A 14,602-nucleotide genomic window follows, 5' to 3' on the forward strand; every position below is an offset into this window, starting at 1 on the left:
CTGGAGTTCTGCATGGGGAACACAGAAACTTCTTGACTCTAACCCTGGCAGGGATTCTGGGCACCATGGGATGACATCTAGACATCACAGAGGACAGTCAGGAAAAGCATCCCTTGGGGGCTGCAGTGGCAGGAGCCTGGACACAGCCAGAAATGAATGGTTCTGGCACTGGTAAGTGCTGAATTAACCATTTTCAGCTACTGGGAGGCAGCTCCAGGTTCCTGGCCCAGAGGAATAAGAGTAAATCTGAAATATAAGGTCTGACCCAGGGGGTCAGAAAGAAAATATTATCAAGATACTCAAGGCTGTGGGAAAGGGAGTCCAGGTGTGAAAATTGGAAGTAACCTGGGGAGGGGGTGCAGATCCCGGCCTTAGCTGCACACAGTGGCAGCTTGTGCGGGCACACAAGAGCCAGTGTGGAGCAAATCAGGCCAAGGACATCCAGAGGGAGCCCAGCTCCTCCTTGGCCCAGCATGGCAAGGTGAGCCCCATATGGCCCAGCAGGAGCAAGCATGGCCCCAGCCAGTGGGTGCCATTAACAGCTGTGGAGCTTCTGAGGGCTCTGCAAACCCCTGTGGGAGCCTCTGCAAACTGTCAGCGTCACCCATGGCTGGGCCAGGCAGCAGCTGTGCCTTTGAGGAAGCTGCAGAGAGGCATTGGCATTCCAGTCCTGCCTGGAGCTCATCTGCCCATCCCCAAGGGCATCATCCTCCTATGCAAATGTGATGGAAAAGCCACGACAGGCTCCTGCCATGGAGACTCCCAGAGAAACCCATTTTGCCAGAGCCAAGGACCCACATGCACGCAGAAAGTGCTGGTTGTTTCCCTGAAATGTGCAGTTCTCAGAACGATAACAGTCTGGGTCAGATAGAAATTACTCAGAATCATTTGAACTGTATCTAATCTCTTCTGGAGCTTATTGTGTGTGAGAGAACAAGTGATTAGCAACAGCTTCTCAGGAATGCTGAGTGTCTCAGAAGCAGCTGCCATGCACAGGGTACTCACCCTTCCTGGCACCAGGAAAACAGCTGTGCCACATGGCACAGATCTGTCTGGAGGACCAGGCAGCGCCCCTTATATCAGCACGTCCAAGCTACTGCACCCCAGCAAAGAGGGGCTGCAACCCAGTGCAGTTCTTGAATGGGCAAACTCACAGACACTGGCACCCCCAGGGAACAGCAGTGCAGCAGGGCTGATGCCATCAACACCCCTGAGTATCCAGGAAATCCATCCCTGATGGATCTACCCATCAGAGTAGAAATACTGACATGGAGGAGGTTCCAAAACTAAGCCTGCTTTCCTCTGCTGGGTTTCCCTGCAGTAAGTGGGTCAGTGGCGCATTTCTGTTTTCTCTCTTATTCCTCACATCAGAGGCGTGTCAGAATGAGTCAGGCAGCAGAAGCACTCGCTGGGAGCTCCCATGGGCTGGTGAGCTCAGCCTGGCCATGGAGGCTGGAAGGTTGTGGTGGTGCCAGGAGGGAGAGAAAGCCTTTGAGATGGGGAATGGTGTTTCATGCCTGCGCCTCCAAAGCTGAACACCAGGAAGGTACCTGGCAGGGAGCTGCAGTGGCTGTGGGTGCTACTGCTGGGTTCTGTGTTTGCACCCACCACCCCTGTGCCACCCACTGTACCAGGCTGTGCCTGACCCCACTGCACAGGACCCCCAACCCTGAAGCACCTCCACCTTGTCAGCCCAGATCCCTCTCTGCTGCTGGAGGAAGCTGAGTGCCTACACCAGATGAAGGTGCACATGTGCTAGGAAGGATGAGGCCATGATGCAGATGCCCAGGCCATCAGATGCCCCTGGGATCACATGTGCAGAGGAACCCACAGCTGGAAGTACCAAAGGTGACCTGCCTGGCCCCAGGGCATGAGGGCATCCCTTTGCTCAGGGCAGGGGAGACATAACCAGGGACATGCACTGCACAGGGATGGAAGCCTGCCATGTACCAGACATGCAGGAGACCCCAGTGCCATCTGACACTGGTGTCCAGATTGGATTTCTGGAGGCCAGCTTGCCTCCAGCCATCCCTTCCCCAGCCACATCTTTTCCTTCCGTGCCCAGGGGAGTGCTGTCCCATCACTTTGGTCTGAATGCACACACCGCTCCAGCCAGTTCCCCTAACCAGGACAGTGCAGGAAACACGTGGGATATTGCTGCAGTTCCCAACACGTCCCCACCTACGTGCAAGGGGCAACGAGGTGCTGGCACGTTTACTAGTGGGATATCCTGACCAGGGCAGATGAGTGCTGCTGTTAGTACCTAGAAGAGTTTTTATTTCCTAGAAGAGTGCTTGTTCCCCTACCCATCCCAGCTGCCTGTGCTCCTGCTCCCGCTCACGCACTGCTTTCCATTAACCCCCAAATGAGGAAATGTGGGTCAAGTCTCCTCTGTCACAATCTCTCCATGAGAATTTTTTTTTTCTTGTTGTGTCTCAGGATTTCCATCTTTGCTACGCTCTCGGCAGCTGCATCCCCTACCAGGCAGCGTGTCCAGGCTGCCCAAATCAGCTCTTCTTCCCTCCTGCCCCTCTTCCCTCCCGCCGCTCTCCCAGGCAGCAGCTGACAGAACGAGAGGACACGGTCGTAAGCTGCGCCAAGGGAGATGTGGACTGGATATCAGGAAAATGGTTTTTACAGAAAGGGTGATAAAGTACTGGACTGCCCTGCCCGGGGAGGTGATGGAGTCACCACCCCTGGACATGTTTAAACAAAGACAGGATGTGCCACTCGGTGCCGTGCTTTAGTTGAGGTGTTGGGGCTGGGCTGGACTCGATGATCTTAGAATTCTCTTCCAGCGCGGTGATTCTGTGATTGATTCCCCGGGCCCGCCTCCCTCCCCGTGTGTGCCCGTCTCTCCGCCCCGGTCCCGGCCCGTCTCCCCTGCAGTCCCTCTCCCCGGGCTCCCCTCTCCCCGTTCCCCCTGGTCTCTCCCGCAGCCCGTCTCCCCTCAGCCCTCTCCCCGTTCCCCCTGGTCTCTCCCGCAGCCCGTCTCCCCTCAGCCCTCTCCCCGTTCCCCCTGGTCTCTCCCGCAGCCCGTCTCCCCTCAGCCCTCTCCCCGTTCCCCCTGGTCTCTCCCGCAGCCCGTCTCCCCTCAGCCCTCTCCCCGTTCCCCCTGGTCTCTCCCGCAGCCCGTCTCCCCTCAGCCCTCTCCCCGTTCCCCCGGTCTCTCCCGCAGCCCGTCTCCCCTCAGCCCTCTCCCCGTTCCCCCTGGTCTCTCCCGCAGCCCGTCTCCCCTCAGCCCTCTCCCCGTTCCCCCTGGTCTCTCCCGCAGCCCGTCTCCCCTCAGCCCTCTCCCCTGTCCCCATCGCCGGCTGTCGCGCGCTCCCGGTGACGCGCCGTGCCCGCGCCTGCGCGGAGCGCAGCGGCGTCATGGCGGTGCCGGGCGGAGGTGGGCCGGGCCGGGCCGGGCCGGGCTGGCCGGGGATGGCTCGGGGCGCGGGTCCCCCCACCCCTCTCCCCTGGCAGCGGGTGCCCGGCTCCCCCAGCTCGGCCTCCCCGCTGCACGGCGCGGTGTCGTTCCCTTCGCACCGCGCGGCGGCGGCTGCCGGGGCCGGGCCCCGCTGTGAGGGCCCGAGGGGGCGGCTCCGGGCATGGGTCCCCATCCCCGGCCGCTCTGCCAGGGGCGTCCCCGAGGGGTGCGGGGACCCGGGCACGGCGTGCCGCAGGCCCTGGGAGGGGGCTGAGGGACCTGGGAATGCCCAGAGGCCGGGGGAGTGCCGGTCCCCGTGAGCTGTGTGTCTGGGCGCGGCTGCCGTGGCCCTGGGGAGGCGCCGGGCGGCGGCAGGGGGCTGTGGTACGGGAGTCCCGGCACTGAGCCTCTCCAGGTGCCTGCAGGTGCGAAGGACGACACATTCAGCGTGCTGGACCTGGCGGAGTACACCAAGAACCGGCCCTGGTGGCGCAAGATCTTCGCCCCCAACTCGGGGTCGAGCGCTGAGAAATACAATGTGGCCACGCAGCTGGTGATCGGCGGGGTGACGGGATGGTAAGAGGTGCCGGGGCTGCCCTTGCTGCTCGCGGCAGGCGCTGCCTGGGCTGTGGGGACACGCTGACAGCTGCTGGGTGGTCATGTGGCAGTCATTGAGACAAGGCGGGTGCTCAGCCTGCTGGCCCCTGGCACGGGCTGCTGAGCTCGGGCGTGTCTTAAACGCTCTCTATGACCTGAAGAACTGAGGCTGTCTCGAAGGGAAGAAAATTGCACCAGTCTGTAATTGTTTTTAACTTCTGACGAAAAGCGGTGCTGTTGAATTAGGATAGGCAGATATGAACCCCTTGAAACAAGGATGCCTTCTACACTGGAGGTGGATGTGCTTCAGGCATCTATATTTAAAACCTCCTGGGATGGCAGTTCCCGGGGTTTCCTGTCACTTGTAGCTGGGACTGAGTGTGGCTCTGTTTGCAAATTCATTCTCACAGCATTGTTGGAGTTTAAAATTTTGTGTAATCACTGCTTTGCCTCTTACCATGCCCCTCATCTTCACCAGGCAATAGGGGAATTATTTAACAGTGTATGACAGGGTGGTGGCCTCTCTCTTGTACCTTCACTAAGATTATTCAGAAGTGGGTGAAGGCAGCTTGCTGTGTTGTTTGCAATGCTCACAAGGAAACCGTGTTCCCAGGAAAGTGTGGTTTGGGTGGCACAACACACCAGCCCGTGGCTGCATGACTGAGCAATGGGGTGGTGCTGGCTGCAGTTCTGGTGGCTGCAGGAATGTTTTTCATGTTGAAAGCAGGTAACCCATTTTGGAGACCAGTATAGCCTCAGATCACTGTTGTGTGCTTGTTCCATCGTTTTTCTTTTCTGAGAAATGAAAAGGTAAAGCCAGTAGTTGTTTACTGCTTACTTTACAAATTAAGTAAGAAGGAGGCTTGTGATTTGCTCCCCATGCTTTATCATGGAGCAGCACATGTGCTCCCTAATTTCCCCTCAGAGATTATACCAGTTGACAAAAACCAAAAACATCAAAACATAAAATCACTTGTTGATTTTGGTGAAATCACAGGTTTCTGGTTACTCTTTTGAGAGAAGGATGAGGTTGAAGAGGTAAGAATCAAACTGAAAAAGGCTGGAATGTGACAGCACAAAGTGAAAAGCCATAAAGCATCACTTTTGGCTGGGTGCAAATCCTTCTCTCTAGTTGCACGTGGGTTTCTTCTGGTGTTTGTCAGGCTGTCTCCAGTCTTGGGTAACTCCTGCCAAAGGCAGCCTTACCTGTGGGAAGCATAATGGGTCGTGTGTGTGTGGTGTTTCATTCTCCTGACTGAATCCTGATTGATTTGTAGGTGTACTGGATTCATCTTCCAGAAAGTTGGAAAGCTGGCAGCGACAGCAGTGGGAGGAGGCTTTTTCCTACTTCAGGTGTGTATGAACAGCAGCCCAAGGCTTTGTGAGAACTGTGCTGCTGGGGACAGAGGTCTCTCTAGGAACGACTTGGGACATGAGGGGTCAGTCCCCCTCCTCTGCCAGGGGCTTTGTGTGGCTGTGAATGCCAAGGATGTGGGTTCTCCAGGGCACATGGATGCAACAGCAAAGCAGGGTCAGTGTGCATAAACTCCATGATTGGAATGCACATCCACTGAGGATCTGCTACCACAGGCCAGGCCAAAGGCACAGGAGAGCTGTCACTGCAAGGGCACCTGAGTGGAGCCTGGACAGGCTAACATACTGAGTCCTGTGGCTGTGGACACAGTGTCCCTGGAGGAACAGCCCTGGATGTCAAGAAGGATTTATCCGTATCTGTGATATGCTTCCTGCCAACCTGGCTTCCTGAGGGGTCCAGCCAGCACAGTTGGGGCTTGCTGTAAAGCACTGGGGAAGAGGAGAGAAAGGAGATCTCTCTGTCCTCTGCCACTTTTGCTGGTTTCCAAGAGCCCTGGAATTGGGCTGCCAGGATGTGTTAATGTATGTGGTGCATCCTGGAGGAGGTGGAGCAGCTCTCAGGCCTTGTTCAGCTCTCACCTGTTTGCTCCTCAGCCAAACAGGGCTTGTGAGTGACTCATTCCCCCTCTCTCTCCTGGTTCTGCTTGTTCTGCTGAAAGTCAAAAGCTTGCTCTGGGCAGAGGGAGTTCCACAGCTGAATCACTCTGAGCGGATCAAATAGTTCCAGAGGAATGGGCTATTAATAGCTGTGTCCACCCACAGCAGCAGGAGAACTGCAGGGAGTCCCAACAATATCCATGGCAGTTGTGAGGGGGAGGTGTTGCCAGCTTTACACTGGGGAAGAGAGGCTGAAGCAGGCTAAGCTGCAGTGTGTGCCCAGCTGTTGGGGGATTACTGTGGGAGACAGATGTTGCAGAACACTTGACACAGCTCCAGGGGTGGTGTTCTGTCCAGTTTTTAAGCCAGTGTGCCCACTGGACTAGTGAGTGGGAGGTGCCTGTGGTCAGGGAAGGAGGGTGAGCAAGGGGTCTGTTGAGCCGTGGTCATGCAGAACTTCAGGAACTTTTTTCTAATCCTCCGAACTCCAGATTGCAAACCACACGGGATACATCAAGGTGGACTGGAATCTAGTACAACGGGACATGGACAAAGCCAAGCAGCAGCTGAAATTTCACAGCAGTGGTAATAAAATGCATCCAGAAGTGAAAAGCAGAGTGGATGAGGTGAGACAGCGCTCCCAGGGCTTGTGCTGAAGGGACAGCAGAAAACAGGATTGAATCCTGAACTGCTATGGATGTTCAATTGTGCAAATACAAGGGGGGAATTCTTGCATGACAGCAAAATGGGACAGACTGCAAAAGCTGTAGGTGTTGTCTCCTTAGAGTTTAGGAAGACATAATTTCCTGGAGGACCTGGCTGCTCGTGGCTGTGCAGGGTGAAGATCTGGCTGTGTGCTGGTGCAGTTAGGGAGGGGAGGTCATTAGGAAGCTTTCCCAAATCTGAGCAGTGGCGTCTCTGTGAGCATCACTTGCCTTGAAGAACAGCCTGAGGGATTTCTTCTTAGCAGGAGGGTCAGTGAGTGGCCTGATGTTGTTGAACACTGTTGTCTCTTCTCACCCCTGCTTAGGTGATCATATTTCTGAAGAAGAATGTTATCCTGACTGGAGGGTTTGCCGGAGGATTCCTGCTTGGAATGGCATCCTAGAAGCTGCACTCTGCTCTCATGCCCAACCTCCCCTCCCCTCCTCTGCTGCTGTTATCTTTCACTTAGAAGTCAAAGGATGTTGCCAACAGACTCAGTCCCATCTACTCACAGGTTCCAGCCCTTATTTCTTACAATGCTGCTTCTGATTTCCACCTTCTTCTTCTGTCTGGGCTGTTAGTGTGCTGGGGTTGGTCTGGAAGATTACAACTCCCAGTGTATCATAATTTCCCACCAAATATGCCCAGTCTCAAATTTTCAGATGAGTTTCAACTTCATAAAAATGTAGTGGCAGAGAAACCTCTTAAGTGTGCTTCTTCCAGGTGCTCAGGACTGTTATGTGTACCTTTGTCTGCCAGTGTTTGTGTCAAACAGCTGTCAGCTCTTCACCACGATTTAGCTTTCAGTATTCCTGCCCTGGTACCTGGAAAACCTCTGCTTCCCTCTGCACAGAGATGGTCTGTGCAATCCAAAATGTGGTTGACTGTCCTGGGGTGGATGCAGAAGTGTCAAAGGACAGCCTGAGCTGTGTCCAGGACGGGAATGTGGATTTTCCTGCCCTCCCCCTGCTGTTGCACTGCACATAGATGGCCATTTGGCTTTGTCTCTGCTGGTATCCTTCCCCATCCTGGGGTTGCAACACTGGCACTGCTGATGGAAACTGAGCACTGAGGCTGACTCTGCAGGCCCTTTCCTCATCATGTGTTCTGAAAGTCACCAAGTTCTGTGCTGTAGAGCCACCTGACTGCTCAGCCTGTGAGGCTCCCTCCTGCTTCCAGCAGGCCCCGCCTGGCTGTGTCAGATGGGGGCATTTCAACTGTAAATCACCCTGGGCCTCTGACTGGGGTTTCCATGTCTGCCATGACCATCTCTGGTCACTTTGGCGTTGGTGATGCTCTTTGAGCTGTAACCACGTGGGACAGGATTGTAGACAGGAAATGTATCCCTGCTAAGGGTACATTGTACTGGTCCAGGTCCCTGTTGCCAGCTGTACCAGAGAAAGAGGGACGATGTGAAATCAGGAGTGCAGTCCTTTACCTGCCTTTTGAAGAGCACAGATTCCTTCTCACTGGTCTCTGTAAGCAACTGAAATGACAAAACTTTTGTGAAAGCCAGACTGTGCTCTTGTGAGAGCGGTTCATTTGTATATTTCTGCCTCAGTTATGTTCCTTCCTTCTTTGTGTTTGCCATTTCCACAAGAAAAGCTGTTTGCTTAATTCCATCAGCTGCAGCCCTTCTCCTGCAGGAGATGAGGCAGCCCAGGTGCAGAGCTCAGCTGTTTTTGGACATCTGACTCAGCACAGTTGTGTGCAGTATAAACGTCCCCCAGAGGTGTTCTGTGAGCATAGAGACTTGCCTGACACGTGGTGATGTCCTGCAGCAGGTTTAGGTAGGAGTTCTTGCCCAGAATGTGGGGTTTTATGTGAAAGTCAGCTCATCATTCAGTGGGAAACGTGGTAGGCAACAATGACACTCATGGGTGGGTGGTTTTCAGCACCTGGCTCAGCAGCTGCGCCCCATTTCCAGTACTGTGCAATGGCTTTGTGATCTGCTGCTCTCAGTATGGCTGGAAAGGGCATCTTCCCCTGAGAGCTGCTGGCAGAGCTGAAATGGTGAGTTCTTCCACCAGAGGGTTTGGAATGAGCACTTGCAGTTGGTAATTTTGTTTGACGTGTCCGGTGCTAGCACTGATGAAGCTGAGGGTTTTCTCACCTTCAGGATCTGAAAAGAGGCTGTAGATAATCAAGAGATAGAAGTTGCTGTCTTTGCTCCTGTCCTGCCATACATGGCCAAGGAGAATGAAATCCTTTTAACAATGGCTTTCCTAAAGGACGTCCTGGACTGCAGGAGTGATGGGATGCAGCAAATAGATCTTCAGTAAATTGGTGTTTAGCAGTGGAATGACAGATGGTGGTGGGTTTTTTTGGGATTTGGTTTGTTTTTCTGTAGGATCTGCAGGCGTGAACATGCATAAATTGATACATTGGTCTTGCAGGGTATCTTTTGTTCCTGTAGGACAACAGCATTGCTGCTCTTTGGCTGGGTGGGCTACCGAACACAACTTCTTCTGAGATGCACTGATCTCTACAAAGCTGTCTCCAACGACAAAGCTCAAAGCAAATCATTAACAGACCTTAGGGATGTTTTTCAGGCTCAAGTAAGTCACTACTTTTGCCCAGCCCCAGGTGGGGTGAGTTCTGCTCAAGTCCCAGTTTGCTGCTACGGAGAGAAATGGCCCAGAGAGGGAGCTAAAATGCTTGTATTGCTGCTGAAAGGGGAAACAGTTAACAGATTTATGCTGACTTTGTTGTGAATGTAGGCAGGGAATGGACAAGGACATCAGGATGTGGCAAATCTTTCTGCTGTGCTGGTGTTGGGCTCATGGCTGGCACTGTTTGATGCTGTGGGTCAACACTGGAAGCTTTGATGTTCAATCAGTGTCTGTGGGGATGGATTTTCATTGCTGCAGGTGCCAAGATGAGGTGTCCCTTCCCCTCCCCACTCCTGCTCCTTTTAGTTTTGTTTCAACAACTTCTGACATCTGTTACACTATGAGAAGATTTCAAACACATTAGGCTTTTAAAGTGGTTTTATATATATTGTATGTAAATGCTTGTTGAAGTGATATTTTATTAAACAGTTTTGCTCTAAATGCTTCTCTGTGTGAGGTCTGTTGGCTTCCTGGGAACCAGCACGTTCCTCTCACTGTGACTGAGGGGAGCACCTGCAGCAGGAGTGTAGCAGGTAGCACTTGAGGACGTGGGTTAGTGGTCAACTTGGCTGGGGGAATGGTTGGACTCGATCTTAAAGGTCTTTCCCAACACAAATGATTCTGTGAGGGCACCAGCCTCCCCTCATCCATGCAGGTAACCTGGGCTACCTTAATAAATCCCTCTCCCTGATCATCCTGGCACCAATCACCCATATTCCCATGAAGTGGGATGCTGCTAGGGCAGGAGGTGGGTCAGGCTGGGTTGCTTCTGCTGAGCAAATTTGTTCCACCCAACTTCAAACGGGCATGGACACAAGGCTATTTCTTTTTCATGGGTACAACAGAAGCCTAAATATATACATATATTTATCATCTATTAGTGACTTTTTTCCAATGTTCCTGCTCAGATAGGGCAAACGAGAAAAATGAGCTACATTTCAGTGTTTGTCATCACTTTTTCCTACTTTTCAGGGACACTAAACCCCCTGTTTTGTCGTAAGGGTTTTTTCTTGGGGGAGGGGGCAGTGGGAGAGGAAGACAAGCCCAAAATTATTCTGATCTTCAGCCCCAGTTATAAAAATACCAAGCAGCTTCTATTTAAACATGATCACATGTGGCTCTGGGCTGTGAATGGCAGCCAAGCCACCGGGCTTGCAGCTCAACAAACAACCAGAGACCAGAGTTTGTTCCAGTCGTTTATTTTGTACCATGGTATTTCAGAGCAGTGAATACAGATGGTTTGCTCTTCTAGGCTTCAATACACACAACTATTGTGCCTAGACCTCAGTGGTTTATAGAAGCTCTATTTCATAAGTAAGTTGTACTTGATCACAGCACAAAAGTCCTTTACGGCTAGATCTAATACAGAGTTAGGGCTAGTGGGTTGGGAGCCTGATAGTTGGGTGCCTGGACTCCTGCTACAGGGGACAGCGAGACAGGCAGCTCTGAAGGGTGGTGCAGGAACCTGTCTATGAGCTCTTCCTACAGGTTACAGGAAATTCTGCTGCATGGCTGAGAGCTTCTGGAAAGCCATCTCTCCTGTGGTCCAGACACAGCCGGCTTGAGAGTGAGTCTGGAATGCTGTGTGGAAAATAACTGCCTACAACTGCTTGTTCAGTAAGCAGCACCTAAGTCAGTTCTTGGATCTAGCCCAGGGCTCTGTGACAGGCCTTTGGGTATCAGCAGTTTTAACTAGACTTGGATTCAAAGCATATTGCTTAAAGGTGTTCAATTAGACATCAATTTATAAATTTTGTATCAACAGTCAAATCTTTCAAATGAATATTGCTTTTTTAAAAAAATAGCCTATCCCTGTAGCAATCCCTGAAATAATATTCCTGTTAACATCTTTATCATGCAAATAGCAGCGTGTAGGCAATTCAAATATAAAATAAACAACTCTGTCCAGTGGAAAAGTGAGGCACTTAGGCAAAGTGACTTGTAGTCACTCATGATCTATGCAAGACTTTGAGGAACAATCACCAGACCTGATTCCCATTCTTGAGCTTGAACCACTGGACAGGCAAATGTTGTCTGGAACTACTGCATGGTGGCAGCAATACCTTTGTTGTATCGTGATGGGTTTGTTTCATGTTTAAACTCACTCTTCTGAGCTCATTTCCTGTACCTCTCACTCCAGAAGCCAGAATCACTTGGTTCCAATTCTCCATTTTAAGAGCAAGGATGGATTAGAGTAAGGTAAGCATCCTAAAAACATCGAGTTGACATTTCACAGGTGTGATGCAGAGGCAACATAGACTATGTTTTCGTACAGAAAATAAAGTTTGTTAACCAGGCCATATGTTGGTACTGTGTAATGCTTTTTGGTGTGCTGAACGGTGTGTTCCAGGAGCAATCTGGCTTTTCTGAAAGTCTAAAGAAGGCTTGAAAAAAACACACACGAGCTCTTCAAGTGAGTCCATGCTCCAGCACCTGCTGGAGCTGCATTGTGTTACTGAGGTGGTGGGGAAATTCCTTCTGAAGCCAACTTAACCTTTTCTCTCTCCCTTTCTTCTCTCTCAAACCCTGAACAACAGACGGATCTGCCCTTGTACCGAGCGCAGCATTTCCGCATCTCCTGAAGCACAGCTTCACACTTGGACTCCAGGTAGTTGTTAGCTGGAAAATAAGGAGACACCAGGTCTGCAGAAAGGAACAGGCTTTGTTCCCTGAGGGAGCACACCTAGCCCAGCTCTTCAGCTGCTTACTGATGCATTCCATCATTTTCTTGCTCACAAAAACCTCTCTTTAGTCCCAGCTATCTAAAGCTGTGGCCAAAGGCTCTCTGAGAGGAGCCCTCCAGGAAGAGATTGAGTGGTTTGAAATAAGAATCACCTGCCTGTCTGCCCAGAGACACTGGGCATGCAGAGGCACCTGCTCTGCCTTGGATGAGATCTGCCACCACTACACAAGCTGCACTCACACCCACACTGACTTTTAAAAGATTAAAAGAAACAACAGCAGCATAATGTGAGACACACAGCACCCATGGAGAGTCCAGAAAGCAGCAGTGAACACCTTCTGGTTAATGAGCAAACCACACACTGCTGTGATCACTGGGCTATGAATTCCCTGATGGGGTTGGTGAGTGAGCTGTAATACAAACACAGAGATCACCCCTGAGAAAAAGGCTGTGGTGATTTCTGCAAGCTGGCAGCCCAGGAGGCACAGCAGGCTGTTGGGGAGGAGAGCTGATCTCTCTCTGCCATAACCTGCAGCTGATGAGTGCTCCAAGGCTCTCCTAACTGTCCCTCTGCCCTTGCAGCTTTGTTTCCAAAACTGTAGCTATGTACAGGCATAGCGTTATCTGTCAAGGATACATTCCTGAAAGTCACACACAGATAGGAAAACACAAAAGAGATTTACAGCAGGCAGTCAGTCTCACAGAGGAAGCAGCAAGATCTTTAGGAACAATGACCTTTGAGAAGTCAGCATCTCCCAAAGGTCCAGCTCCCACCCTCCATCTCACACACTGGATACAGTGACTCTGCATTCATCAGTTAAGGCTCTGTACTTTAATTTTTACAGGGGAAAATTGCTTTGCTCTCTGTCAACTCAGCTGCTTCATCTGTGCACATCACACAATTCCACAGCATAACACAGGGACAGCAGCACTCCAAAATGACAGCTGGAGCAGCAGTGACAGTGAAGTGTACATGCAGCAAAGAGCTTCTCTGCCAACACTTAACCATTCAGATCAACACTGTACACAAACCTACCCAGGCAAAATACTTGGAATAACTTCCACAACTGTTATAAAAGGAACATTGTCACAGATGGGACCAATACAGGGTCAACCATCAGCTTTTAAGTGGAGTAGTAGAGGGAGAGGAGGTCGTCCTTCATGGGAGAATGCTCCAAACCAAGAGGACAGTAAAAGGTAGTCTCTAGACAAATGCTGAGGACATGAAGACTATCTCATACCTCAAGGACAGATCACCTAACTTCTGTCTCACCTGCTCTGGAGCAGCTCTGCAGTCTTCTCATACAATCCACCTACTCCCTCACTAACCACACTGTAAGAGAGCTTATTATAATGTCTAGCTCTCCCTGCCCACAGCTGAGTTCCAGAAATACACCTGGGATCTCACTGCCAGCATGGAGAACACTCCGAGCATATTACTGTTAGTAATGCTCTGTTTTATACTAATGATGTCTCATTATTTACAATTAAGCACAAAGCAATTCTATTAAAATCAGACATTATGGTTTTGTTCATTTTGCAACCAGGCGATGCTCATGTGCTTCGTTCCTTCTCAAGGTGAAAGGACAACAAGGTTAAGTGAAAAGAATTAAGTTCCAGCAAAAATCAAGACACCAAAGACAAAATGGCACTTGTTACCTTGCAAGCATTTCTGTATTTCACAGGCTTGTTTCTGGCAGGGGTCCTTCCGGGACATGTTCAGGAACTAAAATGATAGAAAAATGTTACTGTAGATCAAGGTTCTTTTCAGGGGATGAGGGAAAGACAATGTCCTACAGCCACATCTTTCAGAAGCTCCCAATTTCCCCCACTGTCATTATTCAGAAAACATCTACTGCTGCTTGCAGGTCCCTGCCAACATACACAAGAACTCTCTGTGTGTCTGGCTGAAAGATGATGATGGGGACAATGAACAGGGGAAGTTTTATGTCACTAAGTTTAAAAGCCTTTTTCTTTTCTCTAGTTAGAATGCGTTCTTTTCCACTTGGATGTACAAAGATTCCAGAAAGGATTCAAATTAACACAGCTGACTAAATTTTGCAAGTTTTCTATCTCTAGACCTTATACTGAGACATATATTTATATGAAATCCACCTCTGTGAGCTTTACACAACCAAGGATTTGGTGACAAATCATGGAACTGCAGCTGGAGAAGGTATTAAAAAAAAAAAATCAACCAAACAACTCAGTTGTGTATATGCCATAAAGCCAACAAGAAGGACTTTTAAAATTTTGTTTCAGGAAAAAGTCTCTTGGAAATCCTCTCCCTCTGTCCAAGAAACCCCTCAACCAGATTGGAGGACAGCTCCATCTTGTTCACATCCATCAGAAATTTATTTCAGACACTCGAAGTTGATTTTTCTGCAGCTGTGACACCTGTAACTGAGTCAGTGTAAGATCAAAAGCCAAGCAAAGGCTGGTGGTAGCAGTAGTTGAACGGGAGACCTCTAAGGAAAGCACCAGTGTCACCAAAAGTGGTGGTGAGACTGAACCCTCTGAGCCATAGTTCAGCCTCTGCTCAGAGCTGGGTGCTGCTGCCTTTCCAGTTTCTGACAAGTCACAGCCCACAGCACTTTCCAGTATCAGTAGGGCATTATTTGC

General features: G+C 50.8%; 2 protein-coding genes across 2 annotated transcripts; one reads left to right on the forward strand and one right to left on the reverse strand.

Moving 5' to 3' along the window:
* Window positions 1-3,368: 3,368 nt before the first annotated feature.
* On the forward strand, window positions 3,369-9,738 carry FUNDC2 (FUN14 domain containing 2). The gene is made up of 5 exons (XM_066202729.1): window positions 3,369-3,391; window positions 3,838-3,988; window positions 5,287-5,362; window positions 6,472-6,606; window positions 7,011-9,738. The coding sequence occupies exons 1-5, from the start codon at window positions 3,373-3,375 to the stop codon at window positions 7,086-7,088; spliced, it is 459 nt and encodes a 152-aa protein (XP_066058826.1). The 5' UTR covers window positions 3,369-3,372; the 3' UTR covers window positions 7,089-9,738.
* An 812-nt stretch (window positions 9,739-10,550) lies between these two features.
* Window positions 10,551-13,706, reverse strand: CMC4 (C-X9-C motif containing 4). The gene is made up of 2 exons (XM_066202738.1): window positions 13,640-13,706; window positions 10,551-11,916 (listed from the first exon to the last, which is right to left on the reverse strand). The coding sequence occupies exons 1-2, from the start codon at window positions 13,695-13,697 to the stop codon at window positions 11,750-11,752; spliced, it is 225 nt and encodes a 74-aa protein (XP_066058835.1). The 5' UTR covers window positions 13,698-13,706; the 3' UTR covers window positions 10,551-11,749.
* Window positions 13,707-14,602: the final 896 nt, after the last annotated feature.

This window comes from Chamaea fasciata, unplaced genomic scaffold (assembly GCF_029207755.1).
Source record: "Chamaea fasciata isolate MVZ Bird 193981 ecotype frontalis unplaced genomic scaffold, bChaFas1.0.hap1 SCAF_22, whole genome shotgun sequence".
NCBI lineage: Eukaryota > Metazoa > Chordata > Aves > Passeriformes > Sylviidae > Chamaea > Chamaea fasciata.

Excerpts from the sequence above, each read along its gene's own strand:
- FUNDC2 (XM_066202729.1), top strand. Across the intron at positions 5,363-6,471 it reads GAGGCTTTTTCCTACTTCAG|ATTGCAAACCACACGGGATA; the intron begins GTGTGTATGAAC and ends TCCGAACTCCAG. Across the intron at positions 6,607-7,010 it reads TGAAAAGCAGAGTGGATGAG|GTGATCATATTTCTGAAGAA; the intron begins GTGAGACAGCGC and ends ACCCCTGCTTAG.
- CMC4 (XM_066202738.1), bottom strand. The coding sequence starts at position 13,697 with ATGTCCCGGAAGGACCCCTGCCAGAAACAAGCCTGTGAAATACAGAAA. Across the intron at positions 11,917-13,639 it reads AATACAGAAATGCTTGCAAG|CTAACAACTACCTGGAGTCC; the intron begins GTAACAAGTGCC and ends CTTATTTTCCAG.